Source organism: Orycteropus afer, unplaced genomic scaffold (genome assembly GCF_000298275.1).
Source record: "Orycteropus afer afer isolate SDZICR_OR568_19922 unplaced genomic scaffold, OryAfe1.0 scaffold00089, whole genome shotgun sequence".
Classification (NCBI taxonomy): Eukaryota; Metazoa; Chordata; class Mammalia; order Tubulidentata; family Orycteropodidae; genus Orycteropus; species Orycteropus afer.
This window is the reverse complement of record NW_006921676.1, coordinates 5,393,447-5,410,712: the sequence shown is the minus strand read 5'-3', so window position 1 is coordinate 5,410,712 and position 17,266 is coordinate 5,393,447. Positions and strand designations below refer to the sequence as shown.

General features: G+C 39.8%; 1 protein-coding gene across 1 annotated transcript in view; it reads right to left on the bottom strand.

Annotated features, from left to right (window-relative positions):
* Positions 1 to 17,266, bottom strand: part of ADPRHL1 (ADP-ribosylhydrolase like 1) — a 66,426-nt gene that overhangs the window by 33,414 nt on the left and 15,746 nt on the right. Inside the window, exons 3-5 of the mRNA XM_007942381.2 lie at positions 11,039 to 11,164; positions 4,828 to 4,968; positions 1,136 to 1,263 (exon numbers count right to left, since the gene is read on the bottom strand). Of these exons, the coding sequence (XP_007940572.2) occupies positions 1,136 to 1,263; positions 4,828 to 4,968; positions 11,039 to 11,164 (395 nt within the window). The remainder of the gene's footprint in view (positions 1 to 1,135; positions 1,264 to 4,827; positions 4,969 to 11,038; positions 11,165 to 17,266) is intronic.

Sequence of the window (17,266 nt, the reverse complement as noted above, 5' to 3'; positions counted from 1 at the left end):
TCTCTATCCAGGATCTCCTACATAGATCCCCTTCTAAGTGGATGACAGTGGTAGCCTGGCACCATTTAGTTCTTCTGGTCTCATAGTCGTATAGGATGCAGATCAGATGGTGTACCAGTCACTAGGACTAATTGTTTCCATGAATCTTTGGTTTTCTTCATTCTTCTTTGCTCTGGATGAGGAGAGACCCATCATTGCACCTAGATGGCTGCTTGGATAGCAGTAAATTCTATGTAGAAAAATACAGCAGGGGGAAAAGGATAGAGTGTACTGACAGGGGACTATTATAGACAGAATGGTCAGTAACATTTGAGTAGAGATCTGAATAAAGTGAAACAATGAGCTGTTAATATCTAAAAGGACAGTGTTTTAGACAAAGGGGACAGCAAGTGCCAAGGCCCTGAGGCAAGAGGACACTTACTTTGTCCAAAGAAGAGCCAAAAGTGATTGTGAATGGAGCATAGGGAAGGAGAAGGCTGGTGGTGCATGTGATCAGAACAGCAGGCAGGGTGCAGATCATGGCGGGCCTTGGAGACCCTCCGAAAGGCTTTGGATTTTATTCTAAGTGTGTTGGGAACCCAAGGAAATGCTTTGAGCAATATGGTGATATAGTGTGATTTAGATGTCAAAAGAATCACTGTGGCTGCTGTGTGGAGAAAAGATTGAAGAGAGGTTGAGAGCCAAGCAGGGAGACCTAGGGGTAGACACTGGTCATTGAACTGTACACATCCACTCTCTCCTATTCTTTAGTAACAAACTCAGTATTCAGTGCTGTAGTGTCTCCATCTAAAGAACTACATTTCCAAGCCTTCATTGCATCTAGGTGAGCTGCATGAGAGGTAAACGAAGAGGTTGTAGGTATCACCTTAAAAGGGAAGGCATGGTGGAACCTTCATCCATTGCTGGTGGGAAGGCAAAATAGTGCAGTCACTGTGAAGTGCAGTTTGGCGGTTCCTCGGAGAAGTTGAACATAGAACTACCATACGACCTAGCAATCAAAATCCTAGATGTATACCCAAAAGATTTGAAAACAAGAATGCAAACAGAAACCTCTACACCAGTGTTGACTGCAGCACTGTTCACAACAGCCACAAGATGGAAATAGCTTAAATATTCATTTCATAGCAAGGTTTACCTTGTCTCTCTCCTCGGCATCATAATTATCAGGAAAGGTGGCTTTATTTTCTTTTTCTTCAGCAATTTTTCTCTCCTCCAAATAAAACTGCCATTTAGCTTCAAAGTAAAACCAGTGCTCCTGGTATTCTAAGTGTAAAGAACAGAGTAAGTCTGACATAGGTGGCAGTGCATCACTGTCATCCAGCTGAGAGTGGGGGACCCTGGTGATTGCGGTACTGGGATGATGATATGGGTATAGCAAAGTTGCCAGTACGGAAAGGGAAGGGGGGAAAAGGGGGAGGGCAAGCCGTTCTACATGGTGCGGGGAAGGTGGGTGAATCTTAGCACTTTGCCCTCTAAGAGTAAACTGTTTAGCAATTGCACCTGAGATTTGAAAATGGCTTCCATTTGTAGCTATTTTGAGACAATAACAAGTAAGGTGGAGATTGGAGTGGAGGAACAACTCAAGAGTTGGTTAACCATGTCCTGAAACTAAGATAGCAATTGCAATATTTTAAAATGTATTCTCTTGAAAATCTGAACTTATGCATTTTCATTTATTTCAATACCACATCTGCAAAGTAGAGAGAGAGGAAGTTTTTCATTATCCCTAATTAACAGCTTGAAATCCAACTCTAGAAATATTGCAGTGACTTATCTAAGGTCACTTGATGAAGAAGATATAACTTAGAAATGAGTCCAAAGTCTGAAGTACATACACTAATTAACGGTATCAAATCACATGCCAAATGTTTAGAACTAAAACTAAACTAAAGAGGCAAATCAAGTCTTTATTGTAATAAGCTGCCTTCTGTTATTTCTCATAGGCACTCTGGTGGTATAGTGCCTAAGGCATTTGACTGCTAACCAGAAGGCTGGCGGTTCAAATCCACCAGCCACTCCTTAGAAGGAAGGTTGGGCAATCTATTTCCGAGGTGTTATTGCCTCAGAAACTCAAGGAGGGGTCACTATGAGTCGACGGCAGTATTATTTCTCATGCTTAGTATTTAAGACAAGCAACATCCTGTTTTCCAGCACTTTTGATTCTTCTCCACATTAAAAGCCTGAGGCAAGCTGAAACCATGGCCCCCATTTTGCCACAGAGGAAGGGAGGTTAAGTGGATACATATGATCCAAATGGAAACTACACAAGGTAAGGAACCACAGGCCCTGTTTTCCCAATTTAGTGCTTTCCAATTTATTATTGGAAGCCACAGAGTGCTAGAGGACAGAGCTCAGGCTAAGGAGGGGGTGGGCATGAAGGAGGATCAGTGGTTGGAAAGGGACAAAAAGTAAAAAGAGGCAAACTGGAAACTGTGTTTCTGGTGTTGGTTTCTCTAACCAGGCAAGTGCCAGGAGACACCATTGTATAGGTCCTCTAGAGTAAGATTTGAGGTTACCAAGGGAATCACAGGCACCTGAACATGCTGGATTGACTTGTTTTTTAAAAAAATAAAAAACAAAGCCCACTTAAAGGTTTATTCAGTGAAATAAGATTAAAAGTAAAAGTCACAGAAGTAAGAGGGCAAGAACTAAAACATACAGATACCCTGTAACCCTATAAAGATAAGTACTTTCTAATAGTCTGCTTATATCTAGGTGTGGTTTAAAAATCAGACCACAGCCTCTCATCCAATTACAAAATTGGTAAATTTTAGAAATATGAGACATCCAAATATTAAATGAAAACTTTTAACTAATTTGTTAATTGCTCTACTGCCTAGGGGATTGTATCATATAGACTAATCAGAAGCTCCTAGAAGAATATTTCCTGAGGGCAGAATTATTTTCTCTGGATAATTTTAGGTGTTCTGTCAAAAAGGATGCTGTATCATATAAGTTCGAAAACCTACAGGTTAAACAAATTTAAATTTTAACAGATTTATTTACAGGACTATTTCTCAGGCTTTAAACTGACTTATATGTATTTTTGAATAACCAAGTAAAAGGACAAAGTCTCAAAATTATCTGAATGCCTTCCTTTTTTTTTTCCCATGGAATATCTTTGATGACTATTATTCAAAAAAGCACTTTATGGAAAATTGTTTCAGAGTACTAAGAATTGTGGGAAAACGTTCATCAATATAGTATTCAGTCATGGTATAGTTTCATATCCTAATATTATTTGTCTCTTTCAGATGGCTTAGGTGTGATTCTACCTTGGCTTAGGGGTATTACTAACCAGATGACAGCAGGCAACAGATCTCAGGGCTGCTGGGAAGAATCCCTGGAAGTCATCTACTTAGTTATTCCTCCCACCCCAACTCCATCCATGCTGGTGTGACTATGCCTGAATCATCAGAGACAGACACTGACTTAAATCAAATGAAAACAAAGTGTGGTGTGGCCAATCATGTTCTATAATTGTTTATTGATGGATAGTTAAGCCACGTGGAAATATGGAATACTTACTCATAAAATATTGGCTTTACTGGTTTTTGTTTGAACAGTACACTTTGTGAGTAAATGTTTTCTACTGCTAAGTCTAGGCAAAAAGAGATGCAAATGTTTCCTTGTAAAGTTTTTCTAGAAACCTTCCAAAAGACATTTTTAGACTATAATTCCCAACATTTTGGAAGGTGATGTTAGAGTAATAAATTGGTTCTTCAGTTTCAAGAAGACTTTAGCCTCAGTTGTGTTGCATTTTGAAAAATAAACAACACTGCTCCCATATTCAAATCCTTTACCCCCCTCCCCCACAGGACAAATTAGATAACTTATGTTAGAAATTTTCCTCAACAATCGAGGTCTATCAAAGGCAGCAGTGAAGCTGCCTAATACTCAGGTGGCACATGTCCCTGTTAGAACTGACGGTACCTCTTGAAGAGTGAAAGAACTGTCCACAAGAATTGGCCATTTAAGGAGAAAATCATGGATTCCCGAAATCTGTAACAGCTGTTCCAGTGTCTATTCTACCTCAGGGAATTTACTGAGAAAGGACTAAAGAGAAAAAAATGCAAGAGGTCCCAAATGAGTTTCGTGCCTAAATCATTAGAAACATTATTTCCCATAGGACCTTTGACTGATAGATTAATACCTACTTCTGTCCAAAAAGGCTCAGAAGCCAGAAAAGATGTAATAAAACATTGATTACATAGGTTTTAGATGTTCCTTGGGACAGATGGGAATTCCTGGGAGCGAATATCACTAGTAGGCACAGATCTCTGCCTTGGCTTCATGGCACTGAGGCACATACATAGAGTAGGTCCCAGAGACAATGTGGAAATGTTAGGCTTGATTTGTCTCTCATTCCTCTCTTAAGAAAAGGGTTACTATACTTTGTGAACCTAATTTTTGAAACTAAAGTATCCACTCCAATTCCTCTTTTTTTAGCTACGATCGGAAATAGAGGCAAGGGGTAGCAGAATCTCAGCAGAGGCTAAAGTCCCAAAGCCAGGCAGCTCTCAGTGGTTTGGGAATGAAGAATCCAGCATTACTTTGGATTGCCTTGCACACACCGGTGCCATTCTCAGAGATGTCTGCCTTCTGGTCATGTAATAATCTCAGGCGTCATTTGTGGAAGCCAGACTGCTTATACTGACCCAGTGGGTATTCTCTTGGTTTCACTTTGAGGCAAAGGTATCTTGAAATATCTGAGGGGTGGTCATAGGAGTTTAGTCTTTCCAAACCTGCTTTGAGTGTGAATTATGATTAACCTCTTTCTAGGTGGCAGTGCTCTGAGAATGTGACATAAAAGGAAGCCAGGCTCACCTGCCATATGCCGAATAGTCTTCTTACAATATTCTTCAGCCAGTGGAACCACTTTCATCATCTCTCTCCCCCACTGCACAAGTGGCTTTCCTTGCACGGCGTACGATACAAAAAGGGCTGTGCACAGTGACCCGAGGAATCCTAGAGGAGCAAAGGACAGTGGTGGGAAGGAGACAACGTTGTCACCTTGCTCATAAATCTTTTATTACTACTGAGAGCTTTCTGAACTCTGGGTAAAATACACATTTCTGGGAAAGACTACATTGTTGTCAGGGTAATGCCTGGTAACCTCTAGGCACTTTACGAAGAATACTGAGCAGAAGTTTTAATAAACTTCATGACAATGCTGATAACAATTTAATAAGTCTAAAGAGGTAGAATAATATATTAACTTGAATCTTAAACACTTATTACTTATCTTAGAGAAATTAGAATTTAAGGGTAGATTATATCATTCCTTAAAGGAGCCCTGGTGGTGCAGTGGTTAAGCTCTGGACTGCTAACTGAAAGATTGGTGGTTCAAACCCAGCAACTCCATGGAAGAAAAGAGCTGGTGATCTGCTTCCATAAAGATTACAGTCTAGAATACTCTATGGGCCAGTTCTACTCTGTCCTACAGAGTCACTATGAGTAGTGATCTACTCAATAACACTCAGCAACAAGATCATTCCTCAGAGAGTTCTCCCTGGTGAACTCAACTCATGCTACTCAATTGGTGTTGGGCTTGTTCTCATTTTATTTCTGGACTTGCCACTGTTGTTGCTGTTGTTATGTGCCGTCGAGTCAGACCCGACTCATAGCAACCCCTCCCTGGGTTTCTGAGGCAGTATCACTACCGAAGTAGATTGCCCCATCTTCTTTCCGAGGAGTGGCTGGTGGGTTTGAACTGCCAGCCTTCTGGTTAGCAGGCAAGTGCTTTAGGCACTATGTACCAGAGCTTCCAAATATATTAGAATGTTGTTGTTGTTGTGTGCCGTTGAGTTGGACCCGACTCACAGGGACCCCTCCTTGGGTTTCCAAGACAGTACCACTGTGGAAGTAGATTGCCCAACCTTCCTTCCGACGAGTGGCTGGTGGGTTTGAACCACCAGCCTTCTGGTTAGCAGTCAAGTGCCTTAGGCACTAAGCTACCAGAGCTCCCACTAGTAATAGTTAAACAAAAAAACCAAAAAAACCCAAACCCCCTGCCTTTCAGTTGATTTTGACTCATAGTGACCCATATTGGATTTCCAAGGCTGTAAATCTTTACTGCGAAGGAACTGTTTCAAGTGCTGAGGAGCAAGGATCTCTCCTTGAGGACTAAGGTGCGCCTGACACAAGCCATGATATTTCCAATCGCCTCGTATGCATGTGAGAGCTGGACAATGAATAAGGAAGACCGAAGAAGAGTTGATGCTTTTGAGTTGTGGTGCTGGCGGAGAATGCTGAAAGTACCATGGACTGCTAAAAGAACTAACAGATCTGTCCTAGAGGAAGTGCAGCCAGAATGCTCCTTGGAAGCAAGAATGGCCAGACTTCATCTCACCTATTTTGGTCATGTTGTAAGAAGGGACCATTCCCTGGAGAAGGATGTCATGCTTGGTAGGGTGGAGGGTCAGCGAAAGAGGGGGAGGCCTTCAACGAGATGGATTGACACGGTGGCTGCGATGATGGGCTCAAGTATAGTAGGGATTGTGGGGCTGGCGCGGGATCGGGCGGTGTTTCGTTCTGCTGCGCATGGGGTCGCTATGAGTCGGAAATGACTTGACGGCACTTAACAACAACAACAACAACAACAACAAATCTTTATGGAAATAGATCTACCTCATCCTCCACCCACAGAGCAGCTAGTAGGTTTGAACCACTGACCTAATTAGTAGCCAAATGCCTTACCCACTATGTCACCTGTGCTCCTTAGTAACAGATTCGATATTAGTATATAAGTTCATATTACTAATATATTATAATATTAGTAATAGTAATAGTTTTAATATTAGTGCTTATTCTAGATTGAAATTATTGGGCTTCATTTTTATTTTCCTTATTTTCTTTGGTATGCCACAGTTTAAAACTATGTTTACTGAAAAAAAAAATGCGACATTAAATTTTTTTAAAAAATAAAGTCTTGTTAGGAAATGATTTTGGCCTTGGAGGACTATCATCATCATCATCATTCCAGGTACACAGGTAGATTGGCAAACCAATCTTAAAGGATGAAACAAGTGGGAAGCCCAGTAGACTTTTATTCCTCAAATGTCATTTAAAAATTCTAAGTGTTGCCCATGATACAGCAGGACATTATTTTCCCTAGTGCCATCTGTGGATCAGGTGCTTTCAATTGTTTTGGTGACTGGATTTGTGCTGAGTTCTTCCCTGGTGGTAAACATAATTAATGACACACATTAATTAGCAAGCCAGCTGGGGAGTCTTAGGGTTAGTCAGTTCTCATGGAACAGATTCAAGATAATACCCTTCACCAGGTACATTTTAGCTGCTTTGGCTTTATTAGAAGTTCCTGTGGAATGAAAACATTAGGAGTGAACTTTGAGTAAAACTAATTTAAATTATTCATAATTATCCTGGTAATAACAAGACAAAAAATGTCCCAGGGCTAGCAAGACATTCTTGGAAATCGTGATGGCACTATCTGCTATGTAAAATCTGCCTTTTTTCAAGGAATTAAGACCATTTTGTTATTATTATTGATAGTAACAGCAACAAACATGGTACTGAGCTATTAACATGTGTCATGGATTGAATTATAACTCCCCACCCCCACCCCCCAAAAAAGTGTCAGCTTGGCTGGGCCGTGATTCTCAGTGGTTTGGCAGTTATGTAATGATGTAATTTGGCACTTATGTAATGTTGTAATCATCACTCATGATGTGATTTCATTGCATCAGCCAATCAGTTGTAAGGGGATTAGGGTGGGACACAACATTCTTACTCAGGTCACAGCCCTGATCCAATGTAAGGGGAGTTTCCCTGGGGTGTGGCCTGCATCACCTTTTATCTTACAAGAGACAAAAGGAGAGAGAAGCAAGAAGAGAAGGAGGCACTACTAGCAGCTCATAACTAAGAGATCATCAGCCAGGCACTGTTCTAAGTGCTTTACTTGTGTAACTTCCTTAATTCTTAACACAATCTTGTGACAGTGAGCATTATAATCATCTCCATGAAACTGAATGAGGAACTGGAGGCACTGAGATCATGTAACTTAATTACAAATATAGTGTTAGGTTTGGAACAGTAAATATTTTAAGTGACTGTGTCGATTTGGTCTATGTGAAAAATGAAATATACTTGACAAACTATGTAATTGTAAAAGAAAGTGAGCTTTGAAGTCAGATGGATTTGTATTCAAATCCTGGTTTCATCATTCATCAGATGTAAAACCCTGAGCAAGTTAATTTAATGCATTCTGAATTTCAGATTCCTCATCTGTAAAAGGAGAGAGCAATACCTACCTTGTGGTAGTTGTTTTGAGGACTAAATAATTAAGCATATAAAGTGCCTACCACAGGATCTGGTACATAGTAACCTGGCCGGCACTCAAAACATGGTAGCTCCATAGATTTCCCATCCCATCCAATAAAGTGCATTGCACATTTGACTGAGAAGCTTTCCTAATTATTTTTGGCCATTGTAGAGGAATCAATTATGGATCATTTCTACAGCCAAGGGATTAGAGTTAATGGATCAAAAATAGTCTAATTACCAGATCCAGTGTTCTAATTATTGTCCTGACTCTCATGCCATTGCTCTGCTTCCTCTTTTGGAATATTTTAGCTCTGGAGTGTTGGACAAAGGCATGCTGTAATAAAAATAGCAACACTTGCCGCTAAAGGCTCTTTGAAAACTGAAAAGGGGAATGAAGTTAAAAAGTATCTCCAAATATTAATTGAGTACAATTGAATCTTTAAAACATTTTCAGTCATAATTTGAGAATGTATAAATCAATCTGAGAATAATAAAAATTATTTAACTCTTAATCAAGTGAAATAATATTTCTTTAATAAGGGTAGGCAACATGTTAGCAAAGTTTTAGAAATTTAAACCTCCAACCCCAATTCTTTTTTCTTTTTTACTTCTATTGTGGTGAAAATATATACAACAAGACATTCATCAACATAACATAACAATTCCCCATTTACAGCTCAGGGACACTGATGATATTTTTCATGTTGTGCCACCATTAATGCTGTCCTTTTCCAAAACATTCTGCCACCATTAGCATAAACACAATTCTTCACAAACAAAAGCTTCCACACCCCCACCCCTGGTAACTGCAAATAATCTTTGGGGGAGATATATATATATATATATATATATTTTTTTTTTTTTTTTTTCCCCCCAACCTGTCTAGGAATTTTCCTTCCCCTCCCCTCCCATCCCTGGTAACTAACAAAGAAAGTTTCCTCCTGTGTATAAACCTTTCCTTGACTTTTCAAAATAGTGACGCCTGCAATATTTGTCCTTCTGTCATTGACTTATTTCACTGAACATAATGTCCTCCAAGTTCATTCACGTTATGTGGCGTTTTGCAGATTCTACATTATTCTTTATGGTCCAACCCCAATTCTTAGACTCATTACATTGTTTTCAAATGTTCAATATTTTCATGTTTGAAGATTTTTTATTTTTAACTTACTTTTAGTTCCACCAATTAGCAGATGTCCAGCATGAATGCCTTTCCAACGATCTGAGATTTTGCAAACTGGATGAATTACATGTCTTTCTTCTTAAATTTTAAGTATTTAACATTTATCTGTTGAGTTGACTGCTCAGGCTGTCATGAGCAGACGTGAACTCATTTGGTATATTTTGTCACATACCCTCAACAGAATGGTGTCTCCATAAACGGTGCCCTAGTTTCAGCAAATGCCATTTCAATTACTACAGTTCTCATCTGCTTAAATGGTACTTTCTGGAGGATACAGACTGGCCCCTCTCCTACTTTCAGTGAGTGACATCTAGTTGAAATGAACATTAAGGGTAACCTTGAAAGAAGAAACAGGTCACCAGAGAGCAGCTGGCAGCCTTGGACTATGTGTGGAACTAGGGCAGAGCATGCTCATCTGTTTTGCCATGATTTAAGAGCTGAGTACAGGTGTAAGAGTTTCAAGTCATTTTTTCTTTTTTTAAATTATGAGCTGATTGAGCCACCTTCTTTAACTGCCTTTCTAAGTCATGTCCCAAAGTCAAGTCTTGGGCCACGTGCTCATTTGCCCTGTTCTGTGGAGACCCTGTTTCACTCTGTATGATGGATAAGTGATGAATGACAGAAATAACAGAAAATAGCTGACCTACATTGTGCACTTACAACATGAGAAGCACTGTTTTAACGGGTTTTATTTATCTTTTAACTCATTTTATCCTCACATTAATTAAATCCAGTAAGTAGGTATGATCATTACCATTATCAAATCCAAACAAACCCACTGCCATGGAGTTGATTCTGACTCATAGAGATTCTATAGGAGCGAATATTACAGCCCCTTAGGGATTTCAAGGCTGTAAATTTTTATGGAAGCAGACAACCTCATCTTTCTCCAGTGGAGTGGCTAGTAGGTTCAAACTGTCAACCTTTTAGTTAGCAGTTGAGTGCTCTAACCATTGCACCAAATGAGTTTAAGTAACTCATTCCTGCTCACATAGTTAGTAAAAGTGGTGGAGCCAGTCAGTCTGGCTCAAAGCCTATGTGTCTAATCATCATGCCAGAGGTGAAACAAAAGCTCCCTAGCCTAGGGTGCACCATGTAACAGGAAAATGATGATGAACTTCTGGATTCTGATTCATTATTGAAAACATAAACTCTAGTTTCCATTACTTCAACCATTGCTTATTCAGATAGGTGCTTTCCTCTTTCTTTTTTTCTGATGTGTGACAGATGGCAAAACCATTAAGAATTCTTTCATTTGCACATCTTCTCCAGCATTAGCACACTTATCACCAATTCTGCTTTTAGATTAAAAACAGACCTTAAGCAAGCTGAAGATTTAAAAAACTCCAACTTCCACAACAAAAAAGCAAACAAACAAAACTGACCTGATTACATGAGATTTCCTGTCCGGTACATTGCACAGTAAGAGTGAGGGAGTACAACTGGGGTGAAGAATTACAAAATAGGCACCTAGATAGCAGGAGGTTAGGGGTTCTGTTATGTTTAAAAAGACACATCCACACCATTTAGGTTGCATGGCCCTGACATCTGATCCAACATCAGCATTACCTGTAGGATGGTTATGTGTCATTCTTCCACATTCAATGCTAACTTCAATAAGGGTTTCCAACCGATCAGGCTTCCAGTAACGCATGCCGACGCACATTGCTTTGGTGGCAGCTCCAAATCCTGAACCTTCGTTTTAAAAAACAAAACAAAACAAAACAAAAACACCTGAATTTAGTCCTTTGCACTAATAATTCCAACTTTGGCAATCAGCTATCATAAGTAATCTGAAAAATATGTCCAAAAATAGATGTAAAAACATACACATTGTGTTGTTGTGTGCTGTCAAGGCTATTCTGACTTACAGCAACCCTACACGGTGGAGGAGAACTGCCCCATAGGGTTTCCAAGGCTGCAATCTTTATGGAAGCAGACTGCCTCATCTTTTTTTCATGGGGTGACTGGTGGTTTCAAACCACCAACTTTTGGGTTAGCGGCTGAATGGTTAACCATTTTCCTTCTGCCTGATGAATTACTTCAGCTTTTATTTGTCTGAAAAAGACTTATTTGACCTTCATTTTCGAAAGATATTTTTGCTGGTTTAGAATTCTAGGTTGAGGTTGTTTTCTCTCAGTATTTAGTGTCTTCTTATATTTTTTTCTGACAAGAAATTTGCCTTTATCCTTATTTATCTGAATGTAATGTGTTTTTTCTGTCTCTTAAGAATTTCTTTTAAAATGACTGGCAGTTTCATTATTGTCTTAGTTATCTAGTGCTGCTATAATAGAAATATCACAGATGACTTTAACGAACAGGTATTTATTTTCTCACAGTTTAGAAGGCTAGAAGTCTGAATTCAGAGTGTTGGCTCTAGGGGAAGGCTTTTTCTCTCTGTTGGCTCTGGTAGAAAGTCTGCCTCCTTTCAACATCTGTGGGCCTGGCATTCCTTGGGGATCTCCGCGTGTTTGGCATCAATCTTCCCCTGGGTCTGGGAGTTTCCCAGTGCAGGGACCCTGGGTCCAAAGGACGTGCTGCTCTCCCTGCTCTTCTTTCTTAGAGGTAGTAGGTCCCGCTCTTGGCTCTCTTCTCTCTTTTTATCTCTGATAAGATGTAAGGTGATCAAGCCACACCCCAAGGAAACTCCCTTTACATTGGATCAGGGCTGTGATATAATTAAAGGTGTTGCATCCCACCTTAATTCCCTTACCACATCAGATCACACCATGGTGCATGATCACATCATTACATAACTGCCACATTACATTATTACTTAACTGTTAAACCACTGAGAATCATGGCCTCCCATGCTGACACATATTTTGGGGGGACACAATTCAATCCATGACAATGATCATGTGCCATGGTGTAGTTTTCTTCATGTTTCTTGTACTTGGGATTCATTGAATGTCCTGGATCTGTGGTTTTCATCAAATTTGGAAAGTCTATGGTCATTTTTTCAAATATTTTTTGTTCCTCTTCTCTTTTCTCCATCAGGAATTCCAGTTACATGTATTTTAGGCTGCTTGAAGGTGTCCCACAGCTCATTAATGCTCCTTTAATTTTCCTGGATTTTAAAAATTCTCTGTGCACACCATTTCAGATAGCTTCTATCATCGTACCTTGAAGTTCATAAATCTTCTTTTTTCCCTGAAATGTCTAATCTGCTGTTAATCCAATCTAATCCTTCGCTTTCTCTCTTTTTAAACTCAGACATTGTAGTTTTTCTCTCTAGAAATTTTATTTGGGTCTTTTTTTATATTTTCCGTATCTCTGCTTTACTTTATTATTATTATTCATATACTCCCTTTATTTATTTTTTTAAAATTTTATTGTGATTTGGGTGAAAGTTTACAAAGCCAATTCACTTTCCATACAGCAGCTCACATACACTGTCTCATGACATTGACTACAATTTACCACAATGCAACAGCTCCCTTCCCACATCCTCCCCATAAGTACCTCTTTCCTGTGTCCTTCCCTCCCATGTACTCCTGCCCCTGAGCTATGTTCCTGTACATACACAGCCCTTCTATTCTCCCATGATTCCTCTCTTCAAGGAGTATATCTACCTAGTGTGAATGTTCAGCTCATATGCCTGTCTTTTGTTTGGCTGCAAGCTACAGGTATGGGTTCAATTCCAGACCTGAAGGGCAGCTAGGGGCCATAGTCTCAGTGGTTCCATCAGGCTCTATCAGACCAGCAAACCTAGTCCCGCCCTCCTCTTTTTTTTTTTTTTTTTAAATGATTTTGAGTTTTGTTCCACATTATTCTCCCACTCTGTCCAGGATCTCCTACAGAGATTCCCCTCCGAGTGGTTGACAGTGGTAGCCAGGCACCATTTAGTTCTTCTGGTCTCATAGTCATATAGGCTGAAGATCACATGGCATACCAGTTACTTGGACTAATTATTTCCATGTGTCTTTGTTATTTCCATGTGTCTTTGGTTTTCTTCATTCTTCTTTGCTCTGGACGAGGAGAGACCCATTGTTGCATCTAGATGGCCTCTTGCAAGCTTTTAAGATCCCAGTCGCTATTCGCCAAAGTAGGATGCAGAGCAATGTTTTTGTGTAGTATGTTATGCCAGTTGAGATTGATGTCCCCTGAGACTATTGTCCTAAGACCACAGGTCCAACTATTCGCTCCCTCTGGGTAGCTGGCTGTGGCCAAGAAGGGACTACAAAGTTGTCCCTTATCAGCTCTACTATATACCTGGGAATTCTTACAGAACACACAAATACACTTGTAGAAACACTGTCTGCCAACCCTATACATGGTCATAGGCACACTCCCTCTGCACAGACATACCTAATAGTTCAGCCTGTGTATCCATCTATCCACCTGTATATCAATGTTTGCCTTCACTGACAATGCAGTACTATATATGTGCAAAAGGGTTCATCTTTGTTGTCTGTACCTCCCATGCACCTCTCTATGTTTTTCTCTTCCTCAATGCTACCATGTTGATCACTCACATTTGGTACATTGCCCTTGCCTTCATCCAAATCAACACTTGTCTCTACCTATCTGACAGTGTTCCCTCCCCTCCCTCCCAGTAACCAACAAAGAAAATTTATTTCCATATGGATACCTTTCCCTGATTTTTTAAAAATAACAGACTAATACAATATTTGTCCTTCTGTGATTAACTTATTTCACTCAGTATAATATCTCCAAGTCCACTCACGTTATGTGGTATTTTGCTGATTCTACATTATTCTTTAGGGTTACATAGTATTCCATTGTGTGTATGTGCCATACTTTGATTATCCATTCTTCAGCTGATGGACACCTAGGTTGTTTCCATCTTTTGGCTATTGTAAATAGTGCTGTGATGAACATAGGTGTGCATATATGTGTTATTATTCTGGCTCTCACTTCTTTAGGATATATACCTAGTAATGGAATTGCTGGGTCAAATGGTATTTATAATTTCAACTTTTTAAGGAATTGCCATACTGCTTTCCACAGTGGTTGTATCATTTTACAGTGCCACCAGCAATTTATGAGAGTCCCAATCTCTTCACACCCTCACCAGCATTTATTATTTTCTGTCTTGTTGAACTTTGCTACTAGTGCTGCGGCAAGATGGTATCTCATAGTTGTTTTGATTCACATCTCTCTGATGGCTAAAGATCGTGAGCATTTCTTCATATATTTTTTGGCCGCCTGAATACCATCTGGTGAAGTGTCTATTCATGTCCTCTGCCCATTTTTAAATTGTTGTTGTTGTTGCTGTTTGCCGTCGAGTTGGCCCCGACTCATAGCCACCCCTCCTTGGGTTTCCGAGGCAGTATCACTACGGAAGTAGGATTGCCCAACCTTCTTTAGATTATCTTTTTGTTGTTGAGGTGTTGGAGTTTTTTTATAAATTCTAGGGATACGTCCCTTGTCAGACTCTGCTTTAGTTTCTGAACATATGGAATATAGTTATAACAACTGCTTTATGTCCTTGTCTGCTAATTCTAACATCTATGGCAGGTCTTTGTTATTTTGAGTTACTGATTTTTCTCTTCATATGGGTCACATTTTCCTGCTTCTTTGCACATCCATTAATCTTTGACTAGATGTCAGACCCTGGATAATTCTGTATTCCTATATATGTTTTTGGATACAGTTAAGTTACGTGGAAACAGTTTTATCTTTTTGGGACTTGCTTTTAAGATCTGAGTCTTGCAGTGTTTCATAGTATGTCCCCACTACTGAGGCAAGACACTTCTTAATAGTCTACTTAATGACCCATGAATGATGATGTTTACCAGTCTGGCTGGTAAGAACAGGCAGTATTCTTGGCCCTATGTGGGTACTGGGTACTCACTGTTCCCTCTAATCATGTCTGGTGGTTTATTCCTCAGTCTTGGGTAGTTTCTTCATATATACATGCCAATCAGTACTCTGCTGAATACTCTAGAGGTGTCTCCTCTTTGGTTCTCTGTTCTGCGAACTCTACCTGTCTTGGTCTTCCTGGACTCCCAGCTCTTAGAGAGCTCACCAGGCTCTGCCTCATTTCTACCTTTCTACACTGGCTTGGAAACTCTCTCAAGGTAGTGAGAACAGAAGGGCAGTATTTGCATAGAGAGATAGCTGGGGGGTGGGGCAGGAATGTGCAGGAAAGGAAGACACTGGGAAGAGGTCACTACAGGGAGGAAGTGGGAAGAGAACTGTTACATTGTGGGGAATTGCAGCCAATGTCATAAAACAAAATGTGTATGAACTACTGCACAGCATATCTCGTTGTTTTCAGTGATCATTGCAATTAATTGCCTGATATTCAGTGCCTTAAAAACCATTTATTTTGGCTGGTTCTCTTTGGTTGTTTTAGATGAGAGGATAAACCCAACCCCTTCTACTCCGTTCTGAAAGAAGCAGAAGTCTATTTATAAAGTCATATACAGTGTACGTACAGAAAAAAGACTGGAAGAATATGTAACAAGAGGTTCACAGAGATTATCTGAGTGGTTTTATGGGTATTTTCTATTTCCCTTACATGTTCCTGCATTTTTTAAATTTTCTACAATGAAGGTGTACTATTTCTTGGATTGGAATAATGTTATTTCAGAAAGAACTCTTTTAGCAACAAAGGCTATGATCGTTTATTTTTCCCTTATAAACTCACTAATTAAAAAAAATTCATTCTGAATTTGAGAGATTCTATAATACTTAATTTCAAGCCATTCTGAAATTACAACTCTAGGAGATATGAGTTTATGTTTATGTAGAGTTGCTGAATTCAGGCCTGGTGGTAAATACCAGCAGAACCAGAAGATTTAGGTTCTAGTTAAAGTCTGATATCTGACATATATATGCTCATGTGCACTGCTCTGAACCAATGAACTTCCATCCATACAATGGGAAGCCATTAATTGAAAAAGAAAATAAAAATTTACTGAGTACCTGTCATACGTCAAACAATGACCAAGGTGCTGGAGAAAAAGTGATGATCAAGACCAAACACAGCTCTTGGTGTCAAAGAACTTGCTGCTTGGTGGATATCAATGTCTATTTACTTGCCTTAAATAATATAATGTATGCAAAATTCTTTGGAAGTGTTTCAAAGTTATACAGATGTAAGATAATTCTGACATGTAATATCTGGGTTCAATGACTAGTAGACCATGTGAACCTCAGCCTATATGACCATGAGATCTGAAGAACGAGATGGTGCCAGGCTACCATTGTGAACCACTTGGAAGGGGTCAGTGCAGGAGATCCTGGATAGAGTGGGAGAACAATGTGGAACAAAACTCAAAATCATACCAAAAAAAAAAAAAAGACCAAGTTTGCTGGTCTGATAGAGCGTGGTAAGGGATCCGAGACTATGGCCCCTAGTTACCCTTCGGGCCTGGAACTGAACTTAGTCTCATGGCTTCCAGTCAAATAATAGACAGGCATATAGGGTGGACATTTATATCAGGTAGATACACTCCTTAGAGCAATCAATCATCAATTATGCGAGAACAGAAGGGCAGTGTTTGCATAGGGAGATAGCTGGGGGGCAGGGCAGAAACGCACAGGAAAGAAGGACACAGGGAAGAGGTCACTACAGGAAGAAGTGGGAAGAGAGCTGTTATACTGTGGGGAATTGCACTCAATATCATGAAACAAAATGTGTATGAACTACTGTATGAAAAATGAATTTGCTCTATAAGCTTTCACCCAAATCACAATAGAAATTAAATATATATATTGTTGTTGTTGTTGTTATGTGCCGTCGAGTCGGCCCTGACTCATAGTGACCCCTCCTTGGGTTTCCAAGGCAGTATCACTACGGAAGTAGGATTGCCCAACCTTCCT